This window comes from Stegodyphus dumicola, chromosome X1 (assembly GCF_044657685.1).
Source record: "Stegodyphus dumicola isolate Sdum_Otavi_A_Nest chromosome X1, ASM4465768v1".
In the NCBI taxonomy this organism is placed as follows: Eukaryota; Metazoa; Arthropoda; class Arachnida; order Araneae; family Eresidae; genus Stegodyphus; species Stegodyphus dumicola.
This window is the reverse complement of record NC_140780.1, coordinates 107,836,188-107,852,590: the sequence shown is the minus strand read 5'-3', so window position 1 is coordinate 107,852,590 and position 16,403 is coordinate 107,836,188. Positions and strand designations below refer to the sequence as shown.

The window sequence follows — 16,403 nt, the reverse complement described above, 5'->3', positions numbered from 1 at the left end:
ACGTGCAACATATGGTCTTGCATTATCTTGTTTAAAAATGGTGTTTGGCAAGCCTCGAAGATAGGGCACAACCACTGGATGTAAGATGTCAGGTGCCGATCTACGTTCAAATTACCTTCGATTTGAATAGAGATGTGCATGTCATGTACCCAATGGCTGCCCAACTATCACACAGGTGCAGGACCCGTATGTCGATATCCAATGCAAGCAGGAGACGTGCGGTCTCCTCGGAGCCTCCGGACACGTATACTGCCATCAGAGTACTGCACGCAGAACCGGAACTGAAAATTTCATTTTACAAATGAAAAACCAGAACTGACATTATGCCACTCCTGTATCCAGCTTTGGCATTCGGCGCACCAGTGTCGCCGTCTCTCTTCTCTATGCTGCATTGTTAAGGGAAGCCGAAGTATGTGATCGCTGTGCTGATAGTCCACGCTGCTGCTTACGTAGACGCACCGTACGAGCGGACACTGGGCGTGCTACAAACATGGCCATTTCCTTACTAATGGTCCGTGATGTGGTGTACGGTTTTGCAGGGCTGACCTCACAATATGTCTGCCCTCTCGGGCGTTAATTATGGGAGGGCGTAGAGATCCTGCATGCTGCTCAGTATGACCCTCAGCAGCCCATTGATTCCATATTCGCATGACAATAGTTAGAAATATCGACCAGTGCGACGGGCGATATCACGGAACGATAATTTACACTCTCGATAGGCCTTTACCAAATTCCAACACTTGCTGGTAAGCATTTCTTCTTATTATTCGAGGCATAACACGATATTTTGAGCAAAGTCCAATCTTACAAAGCGCTTTCCGAATGAGAAATTACTACACAATTTTTCTTTTGTGTAGTGCTTCAGATGTCGTTTTTCCCTCTTGCGGCGTCTAATTATGCTGAAATACTAATCATTTCCATATCCCAACCTCTTCTTCTTTTCATGTAATTTTTAACGTTCGTCAGATCATTCCTTCCTGGTGTTGCAAATTTAACAGTGTATTTTTACATATGTATAAATGCAAACAATTTGCTCATTTATTTGTCTGCGTCCCCTAAATATAATCTCCAATTTTGAATTGAAATTTCGTGAACAATTTTTGTCGTATTTGTGTCAAACTTCATATTTTATTTTTTAGAATAAATATATGAACAACTGATGTCTTACTATATGTAGCTGGATAGAGCCCAGAAGCCATATAGAAATTGGATATCGTAATTTTTCTCAAGCAGAATATTTTAAATTAGAGAGGCCAAAACATAACTAGTTTCTAATTTAAATCATTTTTGTTGTCGGAAATATGCATCTACTACCACGAATGTAAAAATTAACGCCGCATAAGGAATTTTATGGAAGTTGTGTATACTTGTGAAAATCATGCACATGATAAATATTACTATTAGAATTCTGTTTTACATACAATTCAAGATTTATTAGGGAATAGAAATTTTTAAAGAAATTTTAGGAATTTATCTGCTATTTGAAATATCTTTTAAATGTTTGTTAGTGGGCTTAGTTTGTAGTTTAACGGCATAGCCATGGAGCTTCCATTTTAGTACTTGTTTAATGTATTTTTAATGCTTCTAGCAAATTAATTCATTTTGCAAGATTATTTTTAAATAAATGCCATCTGAAGTTATAGGATCTAGGCTTTAATTATTCTCTATATTTATGTGGATGCTTTGGTTATATCACACTCTATGAGAAGAGGTTTCGTGGTCATAAAACTTAAGGTTAAGAAAATAAACATACAGAACAGTAATAACTAATACAATTATTGATAATTAATACTTATAACTTCAAAAATAAAATATTAATGACTTTCTAGAAGAAATTATCTATTTACAATTAGTATAAACTGGTCGTTGTATTCAAATTAAACAAAATTTCTTGTTCTCAGTTTCTTGAAGGATAAATGCTAACTCAGACGAGCTCTAATCAGAAAAGAAAGTCTTATCTATCCATTCTTAAGATAATTTATAAACAGCTAATCGTCGCAACGGACCGAGCAGTCACGTAACGTAGTCAATACAGCCAACTACAGTTCCTTTTAAATATTACACACCGTAGCCATACTTGATGTTTCTTTTCATTCAGGGCCCACCAGCGGCCGAGCGGTAAAGTCGCTGAACACTGGTAGTTCGGTCCGAGGTTCGAATCCCGCGAACGGGCTGGCTGCATGGGTGTTTTCGATGTTTTCCCCATGTGTAACGTGTATACGAGCCAGTTTCCCTTAGAAAGTCCTCCACGAAGGCATCCCTCCCTAGGCAGATAGCCCTAGTGTGCTTTGCCATAATTAAATACACCACACCACCACCTTTTATTCAGATTTAATTTTTATACTCTATTGGCGTGAAAGATGTGATATTCGAAAAATAAAAACAAAAGAAAAAATATAAAGTCGTAATTGGTTAATTTCCTTTTAATTGAAAACTTTCGGATTCTTCGAAAAATTTAAAAATTTCTGTTAATGTATATAACGAGACACACTCATACATATGTGGGTACTTATAATTCTTAATTATATTCTTGACAATAAATTATGTTGCCTAAAGAAGTAGCATTAAATTACACAAATAAACCTGAACTAAAAATTTGTTTCAAATTCTGAAGAGTATACATTTTTTATCAGCTAAAAACTTCTGATTCATATTATGTAAAAATAGTGAATTAGATTAATATATTATAAGTAATTGATTTTATTTTTGACATTATCTCCTAGAACCATGAAGCCTTACTGGGTAGTGTGGATATGTTCATATCTATATTTAAATGCTTTTGGAAGGATGCTTGTCCAAAAAATCGGAAAATTCTTGATGAAGTACGTAATGCGAACGCCAATAAAAGATGATAATTTTGATGGAATAATGCTGTTAGCAATCACAATGGTTTTTTCTGAATGCTGGAATGTAAGTATCATATATATGCTTTACTTCAGAAATTTAAGGTTTTTAATACTGTCTGTGCCATCTTTTGTGTTATAATTTAATAGTTATTATTTGTAAAATTGTCATTTTAAAACTTTATTCTTATTACAAGTCTTTTAAATCTGTATTGCAAGTGTGATTTGATTTTCAAAGGTGTACTGGTACCTTATTCTATAAGTTGATCTGTGAATACTAAAGAAATTTTGCTATGCATTTTTTGAATTTAAGTAACTTTTTCAGGTAATTAATCCGTATTCTCTTGCTTTATCAATGAATGCCATCATACGTGTTTTAATTCATAATATCCAAAGCAATCTGCAGAGCTGGATTAACATTAAGCAATATAAGCACATGCTTAGGGAATCAAAGAAAGGAATGCACTACAAAAAGCTCCTTGGGTATTCAGAAAAAAAAAAAGGCACCAATAAATTTCCCATTGCCGGTTTTACCATGGAATGCATGGTGCAGCTAAAACAAAACCGACAGAGAGTAGGAATGAAACATAAAACTGGCATAAACATACATGAGAGCACTAAAATCTTTAAGTGCTTAGGGTCTCTAATAGTCTTAATCCGGCCCTGGCAAGCCATTAGGTGCAATCGGTAAGGGCAGTATTTATCCAAATTAGATAATTTTTGTTGGTTTTTTAGAAGAATACGCATTAACTAAAAGAACTGCGAGATAATGGTAATATACACTGTGTCCAAAGAACTCCTTATACAGCCTTTATTTTCGCTGACATTGATCATAGACATATACATCCAGCTGCCAAAAAAAGTGCTTTTAATGACACAAATAATCATGTTGTTGCATTTAAAACTTAAAAATGTCTGTATTCTAAAAATTATGAAGTCTTAACTTTTTATATGATCTCTTGGTCTTTATAGTTAAATTTATTAAACGTCTGTGCTCATTATAGAAAAGGGAAACTGAAAAGTTTGATTCCCATATAACAAAAATTTACCGAATTTCAGAATTCGGTATTTTTATCATCTTTTTTTGGCTTTTCTTGAGAGATCTGTTAAAGTAAATAAGAATAATCCGAAATTGAACTTTTTCCACTTTAATATCCTTCTATGATATTCCTTTCTAATTTACTAGTACATTGTTTAATTTAAAATTTTGTGACATTTGGCATGTACACTGCGCAGTAAAAAAAAAAATGTTCTATATCTCCGGTTCTACTGGGCCGATTGACGAAATTCAACTTGCGTGTCTCGAAAGCGGGACTTAGGATATGTGTTAGATTTATATATAGCATATAGCATTGTTCTAATATAAGGATATGTATTAGTTTTATATATAGCATTGTTCTAATATAGGTATTTTGACACAAAATCGGACTTTTTCTGAAATAAAATACCACCTTTTTCCCATATTTCAATTCTACGAGTCAAATTACTTCAAACTACCAAGTTTTATAAAATTCGCACGAGTAGTTTTTAAAAAATTAGCTTTCAAAATTTTAGCTCCTCCATGTTAATTGACTTTGGTGTATATTTATTAATCTCTCTTTTTTATTAAACGTATTTGATTCTTCCTTTCACATTTCGAAATTCAGGTTCATTCCAAATAAAATTCACCTATTTTTTATAATTTATTTTTAAAATTTGTATTTTTAAATAATTTTTATAAATTTTCTAAAAACAAATTTTAATTATAATCTATAAAATTTTTACCATCATCTTAAAGTAGACGTATTTCTAAGCACACCTGCAAAAATTACAATTTTTTATTCAAAATTTCCGAAGATATACTTGAATTTATATATTGGCACTTTTTGAAAGTTGGCATATTTGTTGAAAGCGATAAAACATCAAATGTGGTTTAGACACTTTGCTAAAATTATTTGAAGGTAAGAACGATGGGACTTTTTTTCGCTTATGCACAACGTAAAAAGGTAGGAATGAGGTGCCTTTTTTTTTCCACTCTGGCATAATGGAAGGGAAAGGAAAAGTGGTTGCCATATATTAAGAAGTTCTCCAAGTGAATTATTCTTGGCGCAAACTGAAAAATTTGTGCCAAGATAAATTTTTGAATTTCTCTGTAAATTTCGCAACAATTTGATAAAATTAAATATCTAGTCATAATTTGAGTCATGGAATCGAAATATGTAAAAAAATTGGTATGTTATTTCAGAAAAAGGTCTAATTTTGTGTCAAAATACCTATGTTAGAACAATGCTATATATAAATCTAATATAAATCCTAAGTCGCGCTTTCCAGACATGAAAAACGCAATTTGAATTTTGTCAGTCGGCCCAGTTAGAGATATAGAACTGTCCCATTTTTTTTTTTCGCAGTGTGCATCCCTTGCAACCAATGCAGCCACGCGACCATCGCAAGCATTTTCACACAAATGTTTCCTAAGCTTATAACCTAAAAATGCATCAATAATATTCACATGCAGATTTATTGCTTTAAAATGATAATATAATGAAGATTTAGGGAATGCTTTGAAGTTGTGCTCATTTTTATCACACGCACACACACACACACACACACACAAAGAAAAAAAAAAAAAAAAACTGGCAACTTATTTGAATTTATTATAACAAAATTTTATAAAGCTTCAATTTTTTGTATATTTTTAATTTTCCTTTTGTTATCATAAATACTCAGTTGCATTAAAATTCCATTTTTATCCTAATATTTAATTCACTTTCACGCTACTTTCTGAATTGTGCACAAACAGAAGGCTGTGCAGTTCTCTAAAGAACAGACATTGAGGTATAAAATTGAGCATATGCATACCTCCGTATTATTATGGCTATCGTATTTAAATGGAGCTAAGAATATTGATAAACCAACAATTGTTGCCAAGCTCCTAACATTCTTAACCGTAGTCATATATTGGAGCTTGCTTATAATTTCAGCTCCTTTATCTCATGGTCATTTTCGTGTATTCGATTGCGAAGTAAAATGCCCTTTTCTTGGAAGAATATCTCGTATTCTTCAGTTCTTTGTACACTTTTATTTTTTTGAAAAAGGAAACACTATAAAAATACAACAATATCACGTGCCCTTTTCAGAGTTGTTTTTTTTCCATGATAAACAGTGAACGAGGTCAGGACTGCCGGGCGTTTGGCAACGTTCTGCGACATAATTTGGCGGTTTATCAATAATTTTGGCGGTAATAACAAAGAAGTTTTTGGCATATCCTCTTTTTAGTAATATGTTAATTTACAAAAGATTAAGGGGTGCTCAAGCAGTTACTTGGAAAGGCCTTTGTTCAATGCATAATTGGCCTTTCGAAAACTGAATTAAACTGTCTCATAAAAATTAAAAAAATTCTACGGAAAATATAATTCACTCTTATTCCCGCTATTACTCATCTTCTTTGTGTGATGAATTAAAAAAATCTTTTATTCTGAGAAGAAAATACTTATTCGTAGGTAAAAGGAGTGGAAACTTTTCCAATGAAATCGCTGTAAAGTAAAACGCCAGACACCAACAATGATAGTTTTAACTCTGGTAACCCTGTTTGAAACTAGCACATTTATTCCATTCATTTGTTCTCTTGTATACGATGGTCATATATTAATGCCATATGTGGGGTCATAAGTGGTATCTGTAGGGTTGTATTAAACATTAAGCAAAATAAGCACGTGCTTAGGCCATCAGGGAAAGGGGACACCACAAAAAGATTGTTATTATTATTTACGTGTTTCGCTACAAGGCACTACACGGAAGGGAGGGATACTTTCGTGGAGGACTTTCTAAGGAAAACTGGCTCGTATTAACACGTAACACACGGGGAAAACCACGAACACGCCCATGCACCTAGCCCGTGCGCGGGGTTCGAACCTCTGACCAAAAAATTTCCATTGGCAGTTTTACCAAGGAATGTATGTACAGCTAAAACAATATTGGGGTAAAAAGGAATAATGAAAAAAAAAAAAAAAAATGGTGAAAATGTATGTAAGGGCAAAAATCTGTATATATCTATATAGGCCCGGATTATATAAAAAAATATAATTCGAGCCTGAGTATTTTTGTTAATCTTGTTTTTTGTGCCATTTTGTTTTTGTCTGCATAATAAACGCGAAAATAAATTCTTATACGGCAAATTTCAAACTAAGATCATCAATGTTTGCCTAAAATTCTAGCAACAGTATGGCTGCTCGGTATTTGTCCGTAAATGAAAAACAAGTTCGAGAGTGGAAGAAAGTGGGTTGCAAATTTCACCAACGTCAGAATTTTCGTTTTGGCGATGACGCAACAAACCAGCAGTATAAACAATTCAGTTTCGAGCATAAAATAACTCATTTTCATAAAACGAATAACTCATTTCATTTAAAATTATTTTTCATAATTTTTCAATTATTTTTCATAATTTTAAATAATAAAAATATACACTTACTTTCGCTTTCGATATTTAGCGTTTTCACCCGGCTAACGGTTTTTCCTGAGATTAGTGAATCCATATATAAGCCGACACCCTAGCTTTAGGAAACGTTCCAAAAATTCTCAGCTTAACACGGAAATATACGGTAATCATATTTCGTAGTTAACCTCTTTCTCAAAATTATTCAAAATAATGATAATAATTATTACATTAAATTTTAGTAACCTTCCCTAACTGAAATATTTGAAATTTTGAAATAGACATTACATAACTTATTCCACATGAATAGTGAAAATAAAATTTCTAATAGCATAGAGTTTTATTTAATCTCATTATCTGAAAAATAGGATTACGTATCTAAAATTCAAAATACTTATTATTATTACCAGTTTTCTAGCTGATTGTGAAAAGCCTTTTTAACAGCATTAATTAATAAATTATTCCATTGCTACAAATAAGCATACACTAGTTAAAGAAGAAACAGAAATACATACTCCCCCAAGATTTATAAATCCAAAACTATTTAAAATAATCTAAAAGCTGTTTAATGTAAATACCTGAGTTATTAAGTTTTCATTTTTGAAATAATATATACTTTTTCAAAACAGTAATATGAAAGCTATAAAAATGTAACTTTAATATCATTTTATGTAAAATTGCGCATACATTAGATTTTTATTACTGAAGATAATTGTAATTTAAGTCACATTAGCTGAAAGAGAGTAATTTTAAGTTTCTGTTTGCGACCAGCATATTTTAAACCTTGGATATGGGAAGAAAATGAAGAATTTTTCACGCAGGCTTGATGAAAATCGGTTTTAGATTTCTGTAAGCATTCGCATGGTTGACTGAACTTTGAAGTACTTAAAATCTCCATCTTTTACTAAGCACTTGTTAATTAAATACTTTTATTCACGATCACCGGATGACGAAACGAGAAATGGTAGATGACATGTTCACAGAACAGAAGCAAGCGTAAGATGGGAGCTCCACTTTGTTTCATTGGTTGCTTAAAAGTTTTGCTTTGCAAAAGTCATCGTTACTCCTTCATAAAAGACTTTAGTTTCACTTTTACCATTAGCATTATATAAGAATCATAAAACAAGATTTTAAAATTTTATGTATAATTTTGAAATGACACAGTTCTGAAAAATTTATTATAAGTATAGTGCAGTTGCTTACTTTTTATGGTGTATAGATATAGTCAAGAGATAATAATTAAATCAGAACTGATGGTCAACTATCTATCAGGAAGAGCTCAAATGTAATTTATTTAATTATTGCCTCTTAATTAATTAATTAATTTCGCAGCATGCTGTTTGACTTTAAAAATTCGTAATCTTAAGTTTATGTGTAAGCCAAAATAATAAAAAAGTTAAGGAAACTTCATGAAATATCACAATATTCCTTAAAAAATTCAAATTATGTTGCAAACTGAAATGTTACTGTACATAATTATATTATGTAATGGATGTTAATAAGAAATAGCAATACAAATAAAATAAATTTTAAATTTATCTTTTCTTTTTAATTTTATATCATTCTATTTGCTGCACCACTATGCTATTGCTTAGATGCTTTACAAATAATATAATATGGATATGAAATTGATAGAATTAGCATTACATATTCTAGCATAGCTGTTCATTATAGTGCTGTTTTTAATGTATCATCATTTGTATTTATGTTTACACCTCTAGTTTTATAAAAGTAGCACACTTGAGATATAAAACTGAGTAGATGGAGAAAATGTAGGAATAAAATTCTACTTTTTATCTACCGACATTATTTATTTTTTAGAATATTCTAAATGTTAGACTATACAACATGACATTTCTCTAAATGCAATTTTCTGGGTTTTAATTAAAAAACTATGTAGTCTTTATGTGTAATGTATATATTATATCAGGATCAAATATTTAACTCTCTGAAACTGTTTAGGCCTCAGAAGAGTTTCAAGCAATTGCTCAGAAGAAGATACCAACTCTTTACGCCTTCAGTGAAGATGACAAAGTTGTTGAAAAAAAGTTGACATATGACGTTATATCACTCTTGGGTGCATGTGAAGAAAATATAAACTTTTATGACAAAAATGGAGTACTTAAGAAAGAGGGTAATTCTTGTTTGTTTGCTACTTCTGCTTTATATTGTTATTTGAAATTTTAAAAGTTTTTATTGCTCGTAATTTATAGATAACATATTCAAAAGCTAATTTCCTAAACTATTTTAATTTTAATTTCCAATAATGGCAAAAGGAGAACATAAAAGTGATAGATATTTGTCAGTAATTAATTTCAACAAAAAATTATAAAAATATAATACTGAATTGTCAAATTTATGTAACCAGAGTTTTCTGAAATATTTTGCTCTTAAGGTTCTAAAATTCTAAAATTAATTTCTCACTTAAATTTCCTTTTCCTATTTTCAAGCAAATAATGTTTGAAACACCAAGTATGATATTTATGAACTATTTAATATTTCATAGACTAAATTTAAAATACATTTAAAATAAATTAAAAATATATAAAATACATTTTAGTTTATAAAATCATACTAAAATATTCCATATGTTTTCATAATCTATTGCTTTTGTTATTCAGTTTTTAAACCGGTTACATAAAGTATGTTTTGCTTAATGTGTACATAGAATTGAGATGACTAAACATTGCTAAAGAGTATTTTCTTGAAAAGTATTCATTTTTCTTTTCCAGGTTTTTTCTGGTTTCTTTCAAAATCAGTTAATTATTCACTTAGAGGGTTATAGAATAGTTATATACACAATAAAACACATCCATTCAAATCCAGTTTATGTATTTATTGTGTTTTCATTTGCACTGATGTCCAAAATCGAAGTAACAAATGCATTTTTCGAAATAACAAAATATGTACCAACAAAATTTCTGAACTGATAAAAGTTTTATACTTTGAATAAAAAAGTGCTATTTGTTATCCATTTGATTTGGAATTGATGTATGAGTATCCAATTTATACAAGATGAAATGTGATATTTTTTGGTGGGTGCATAAAGTAATAACAGTGGTAAAATAAATCAGAATATGCTAAGTAGACCGAGGTAATGATAATTAAGAATGGCTGAATGACTTGTCTGGTCCTCGTAGGAACAGCCCTCCCCGATAGCTGTAGGTCTTCAAAAATTGTTATGCATGTCAATGAAACAGTTTCAAGAAACTTGTTGCATCTGATTGAGTGACTCCATAAGTTACTGTATAGTGTGACAGCTAGAGAGTAATCATTTTAGCCCGTCGTTGTCTGTTGAGCTGCGATATCAAGGAAAATTATAAAGGCTAGCAGAAAAGGGACATTTCCCTTGGTAACCATTGTAATGCATGTATCCCTTTCTTCTTCATACAAGATAGCTCATGAATTTTATTGTCATTAAAACGAAACACCTCTTCTCAGATGAGGCAAGTATAGTGTATATATTAATTCTTGATGTGTTTCTATGTAAAGGCGCATTTGTCTCTCCAGCATAAAGGAAATGAAGCGATCACAAATAGTGAAGTGGTATTGTTCTATCAGTCATACCTTGATCTCAAGTCTTCGACATAGGGAGTTGAGATTACGAAGCCACATGAAGATAAGATCCATGTATTTAAGGCTTCTCCCAGATATCCTTTGTACCGAATTCTTTTTCATAACAGCCATAAGGAACATAGAACTGAGCTGGTTCAGGATTTCCCCAAAGAGAATTATATTCACTAAATGAAGTTACTAGCTAGGTCTCCAGATTGCAGCACTATTGGGCATGTGTAGGAGGCTGTATGAGGTAACTGAAGTATGTTTACACCTTCACGAGACAAACATTAAAATCTTTCATTGGAAAAGAATGGTGCGGGGCTCTGCAAATGCCACCTACAAAAAACCCAGGTTTGCTGGCAGTATAAATTTCGAAGAACAGGCGTTACACAAGTTCCCTATATTGGTGAACATCGCCATTAAAACATCCAACTAAAAACTTATTTAAAAAAAAAAAAAAAAAAAAAAAAAAAGAAAGCATCTGCTTCTCTATACTAATTGTAGAGGACACCATGAAACCGGTTAGGTCTAACAAAAACAAATGGCTTCCGCCGCAGTGGTAACCCGAGTGTGATTGGATGCTCTGCTACCGCTTCTTAGCGCTCAGACAGCTGCATCATAGTAACGTCGAACACATGTTAACGCAGCCACACCCATTCAACCAACATCGTCAGAGTAACTACTGCTTACACTCCATCCCCAAAAGCCTAACAGCAAGAACACACACCAACAGATGGGGGATCTTTCAAACTACACTCATGGGATCAAAAGGTTTCGCTCGCGACACTATGTAAGCGGCGCACAAGACCCGGCTATTTATTGCTCGCGTCATGATAACTGATTTGGAGTGATCAGTGAAGCTCCGGGCTCGAGACCAAGTGGTCCTCGGTTCTATTCTTGCCAATAGCAGAAATCCTGATGAACATGCATTTTGCAGGCGCTCTTTATTGGCGAAAATCGCAATTAAAATATTAAACAAAATAAAAATTATAAAATGTATTTTATATATTATTTTTGTTTAATATAAAATATTAAACTAACAAACAAACAAAAAAAGAAAAACTAAAAGAAAGCGATAGCAGTTGCTTCAATGTACCAATGCTAGAGGGCTACAGCATTTATGAACGGTCCTTTAAAGGAAATAATGCTCGGAAGCTGCAGGGCCGTTTGGAGTAGACACATTCCAAAGATTCCTAATGGACGTTCCTTTCCCTTGCTGAACGATCTGAGGCACCATATTTTTAGGCATCTTTTGATGTACATCTCGCAGCAAAGTAGTGTTCTGTTTTTACATTGCCTTTCTTCTTGAGGCCACAGAGCGTCTTTCTACCAAATTTTGTTAAAATTCGTCAGTACATTTTTAGATGTTATACAAAATGTTTTTGTTAAATCTGAACACAGCTAACACACAAAGAAAATGTCAGAATTTTTATCGTAAAGAAGAGTTCCAAAAGGTTGATTTCAATTAGATGCATTCTGAAGAACACCTGTATATTTTGAGAATGCCATTTAGATGCATTCTTCAAGAAACAATGTTATTTTCAAAGAACTAAGCTTACAAGAGAATGACTTGAAATGTATAAAGCATTTAATTAAAACCAGGGCTAGTTTTAAGATTAATTTTGTCTGCTATAAAAGTCTATTGCTGTAGAAATGTTTTAGTCTTTAATTTGTTCTTTGTTAATGAATTATTTATGTACTTTACAAGTAGTGAATTTCAATATAAATATTATTTTTTTGTGTGTGTGTGTTTTGCTGTTATTTAGGAAAAGATCTGCATTGGCTAACTTTGATATCATTTGAAGAGGGATCTCATTATGTATTCAGAAAATATCCTCAGTTGTGTAATATGAAAGTTTTAGAATTATTAAAAAGAACTAGAAGCTGATGTGACGAATATTTTTACAACAAAAACGAGATAAATGCAGTGTGGAGCTACCAAAATTTGTTGGACTTAGGATGCTGAAAAACGACTACAGTGTAAAATTTTATGTAATTATATTCTGTATTGTTATTTTATTCCTACATCCACCTAATAAAACGCAGCTCCCTTTTTATTTGGTCTTAAGCACAGTTCATTTTCATTTGAATATGACTTTCTTTAGTTTGCTGAAAATGTTTGTTTTCAGGAATTATATGGTTGTTTTACTGAATATTTCACAATAATTCATTATTTATGTGAATGCAGACCTCATTCCAAGTTTTGCATGTAAAGTTTTGACCAAAAAATATACAGAAGCTGCTTAAGTGCCTTAAAAATTTTGCCCTAATTTTGAAATTTTTAAATATTTGTTTGGTTGATAACTTGTAGCTAAGATAATTCTAGTTGTATGCCACTTTGGCTGGCTGGGATATTAAAGTATATTCAGTTACTCAGATGTTCTTCTGTGTCTACAAGACAGCTAAATTTATGCCTTATTCTCGTATGTTTATTGACGAAGCATGTGCAAATTGTATCGACGAATTCATGCAGCTTGTGTTATGGATGTAAATCAAAATGAATCATGAACAACTTGTAGTTTTCTTGAAATTTTGGATTTTGAGAAAATATTTCCTATTCCTCTGAGATTCTAGTTCCCTTTTTTTTTTTTTTTTATTTACTACAGGATTGCTTTATTCAATTCTAATAGCTATTATACTCATAATCATCATCTAGTGTAGTGCTTTTTAAATCTTTATCGAGATTTTTTGCTACTCCAGGTATTAAATATGAAATAAAGGCATAAAAATACAAAAATTATTGAAAGGAAATCATGTTTAATGAGACAGATGTGCTTGTTTTTTGCTTCGCAACAAATTAAATCTTGGTGAAAAATTTGACACTGTTGGACGTAAAGTATCCAAATATCGGGTTGAACTATATTGAGATTTAATGAGTATTAAAGCCGAAAAATTCGTGTCACATGATGCGGTGCTAAATGGCAGAAAATTTAATGCCATTTCTGAAATTGGGGAGAAATTCAGATCTAACTCAGATCCAGAATTCAGTCAAGAATTTTGTGGAAAATCGTTTTGAGTCACTCGGTGGCTGAACAAACTCCTCTTGCACTTTATATGGTGGTGATTAAACTCATTAATGTCAATCAAAATAAGTTTTTCAATGAACATTTTGAAATCGAAATTCGATGCAAAATATTTGCAGAACTGTGCTTTGGGAGTTTTAAATTCATCTATAATAATTTTTGCAATTTACAATTTTTTAAACATTTACAATTTACATATTATTTTGATTATTTTATGATGCTTTATTTTGATTCTGAAATAACTTGCATGCCGAAACTACAATGTGACACTGCTATTATGATGTGCTTGTAGTATTTTTCGATATGTAAATATAATCTGCAGCTCATCTTGGTCAGTATTACGATTTTATAATTGCGCTGTACAGAAAATGTTATTTATTAAATTAAAGATAATGAAGGGATTGCAACTAAAGTTTCTTTAAATTCCCTTATCTGAATTAAATTTTCGCGATCCTAACATTTTTCATTGTAAACCTCATTTGGAGTCAGGATCCACAGTTCAAGAAACGCTGATAAGTAAAATACGATTCCGAATTAAGTTATTCATTTTATCATTTCACTCTTCCCTAGAGAGTGGTGATTTAATTTAACGGTATTCATGCTAAAATTATAAATATATGTTTACAGTATGAATATATAATAAAAATTTACCAGAGCATTCATTGTAATGTACACATTTATTTATTTTCATGCTTGTGAAAGAAATTATTTTATGCAGCAGATGTTAAAATATTTCGAATCAGTATTAATGTATTTTTTTAAATAACTTTCTTGAATTATTGGAGCAAAACATAGTGGTATATTGCAGTATTATACTTTGCAATTTAAACTAGTTAAGTGAATTTACAATTACAGTATTTGATTTGCAGTATATTTGATTTTGATTTTATAATTTCGAATGGTGCTTGAGTTTAAAATCTCATCTGGTAATTATAAACTATAATGATATATATATTTAAATGCTTCAAGTTTTGAAACTCAACTAAGCTTTAATACAACCCAAATTATTTTCCTCTTTTAAATTTCCCTTTTGTTAGGTCTCTTCTTTTAATTATTGTTGATAAAAGTAATTTTTTTTTTTTTTTTTTTTTGCGTATTTTTAGAGTTACGAGTTTCATTTTAAAAGTTTCAAGGTAAAATTTATTTTCTCTTATAATAATGAATGAAAATTTATGCTAAACAGCCTGTTGATGAAGATAAATTAAGAGACTTTTTATTTATATTGTTAAATGTATTGATGATGAACATGACATGGCAAAGCAATCTATGTATTTTATGAATTCCAGCTGAAGTTTTCAATAAAATTTATTTATTAATATGTTAAGCAGTGTTTTGTTGTTATTTTAGAATTAGTTAGTCTTGTATTTTTATGTAACTTCTATTTTAGTTAAGTCAATTTACCGATGTAATAAGTATTTTAAACTGTAAATCCTTTCACAAACATTTTTGTGGTATCTTACAAGCTAAATCCTTCTTTCTAAACATTTTAAAGCGACTTGTGTGCGTTCAGTAATGTTCTGTTATAATACTTGACTTCATTATAGCAAACGCGTTTTTAAGTTATTAATAATCCAAGTGATATTTTATTTTCGAAAGCAAAACCATGTACATGGACTTGTCTTATGCTGCACCTTTGCATAAAGAAATTATTATGTTCATATAGAGGAGTTTAGCTAGCTCAATCACTTGGCTTATTTGGTGCTAAATGTTATTGTTACTCATCGGAAATATTGCTCCCCCTTTCCCACAGTTCTATCATAACGATTGAAAAGCGACTCCTGGAATTGATAGTGATACGGCAGCACCGCCCAGAAGCCCTTTGTTCCGAACTTAGTTCATGACAGAAGTTTTCAGGCCTATTTTAGTAATGAAGATAAAGAGGGTAAATTCATTAAGCTGCAAATGTGATGCAACATTTCAATGGGATTGAAATAACCTGTGGATATTGCAAAGTTCTTCATTAATATAGCTAACTACGCCCACCCTTTTTTTTTTTTGTGACCACTAAGGTAAAGTTGATAAGGTGAGTGTGTCTTACAAGGATACCTCGGTCATTGATTTTTGTTTAAATTCGGCATAATTGCTGAAGATCTAAAAGTGAATATTTTTTGCTAACGTCTGGAGGGCATTATTTCAGAATAGGGAACATCGAGCCTGAAATTCTAGGTAACATTAACATGTTTTAAATTTCTTTGTTCTTATAAACACTGGTATGCTTGGTGGCAGCACATAACGCGTTAACCGCACTTTGAATACCGTTGACTGTCGAACAGCTTTTTATTGATATTTTTAACGTTATCCTACTTTTTGGAGGAGAGCATATGAATATTTACAAAGTAACCAAAATAGTTCTTGCCGTTTTGGACAGTCAGAAAGAAAAGGTCATAACACAAATAATAATCACTACTAATCCTCAAAGTAATCACCATGGGCATCCAGTGCCTTTTGGCCAACGAGTGGCTAGCGGTGCGATATCATCGCGATAAAACTCAAGAGTCTTGGATGCAAAGAAGTCCGCGAGGGCTTTTTCGAGGTCTGACCGGTTGCTGAAGGAGTTCCCACGAAGAT

At 31.7% G+C, this 16,403-nt stretch overlaps 1 protein-coding gene across 3 annotated transcripts in view; it reads left to right on the top strand.

Annotated features, from left to right (window-relative positions):
• LOC118202015 (uncharacterized) overlaps positions 1 to 15,159 on the top strand; it is a 56,297-nt gene extending 41,138 nt beyond the window's left edge. For all 3 annotated transcript variants that reach the window (XM_035374191.2, XM_035374179.2, XM_035374185.2), the window contains 3 exons: positions 2,724 to 2,910; positions 9,217 to 9,388; positions 12,579 to 15,159. In XM_035374191.2, the coding sequence (XP_035230082.1) occupies positions 2,724 to 2,910; positions 9,217 to 9,388; positions 12,579 to 12,700 (481 nt within the window). In that variant the 3' untranslated portion in view covers positions 12,701 to 15,159. The remainder of the gene's footprint in view (positions 1 to 2,723; positions 2,911 to 9,216; positions 9,389 to 12,578) is intronic.
• The last annotated feature ends 1,244 nt before the right edge of the window (positions 15,160 to 16,403 follow it).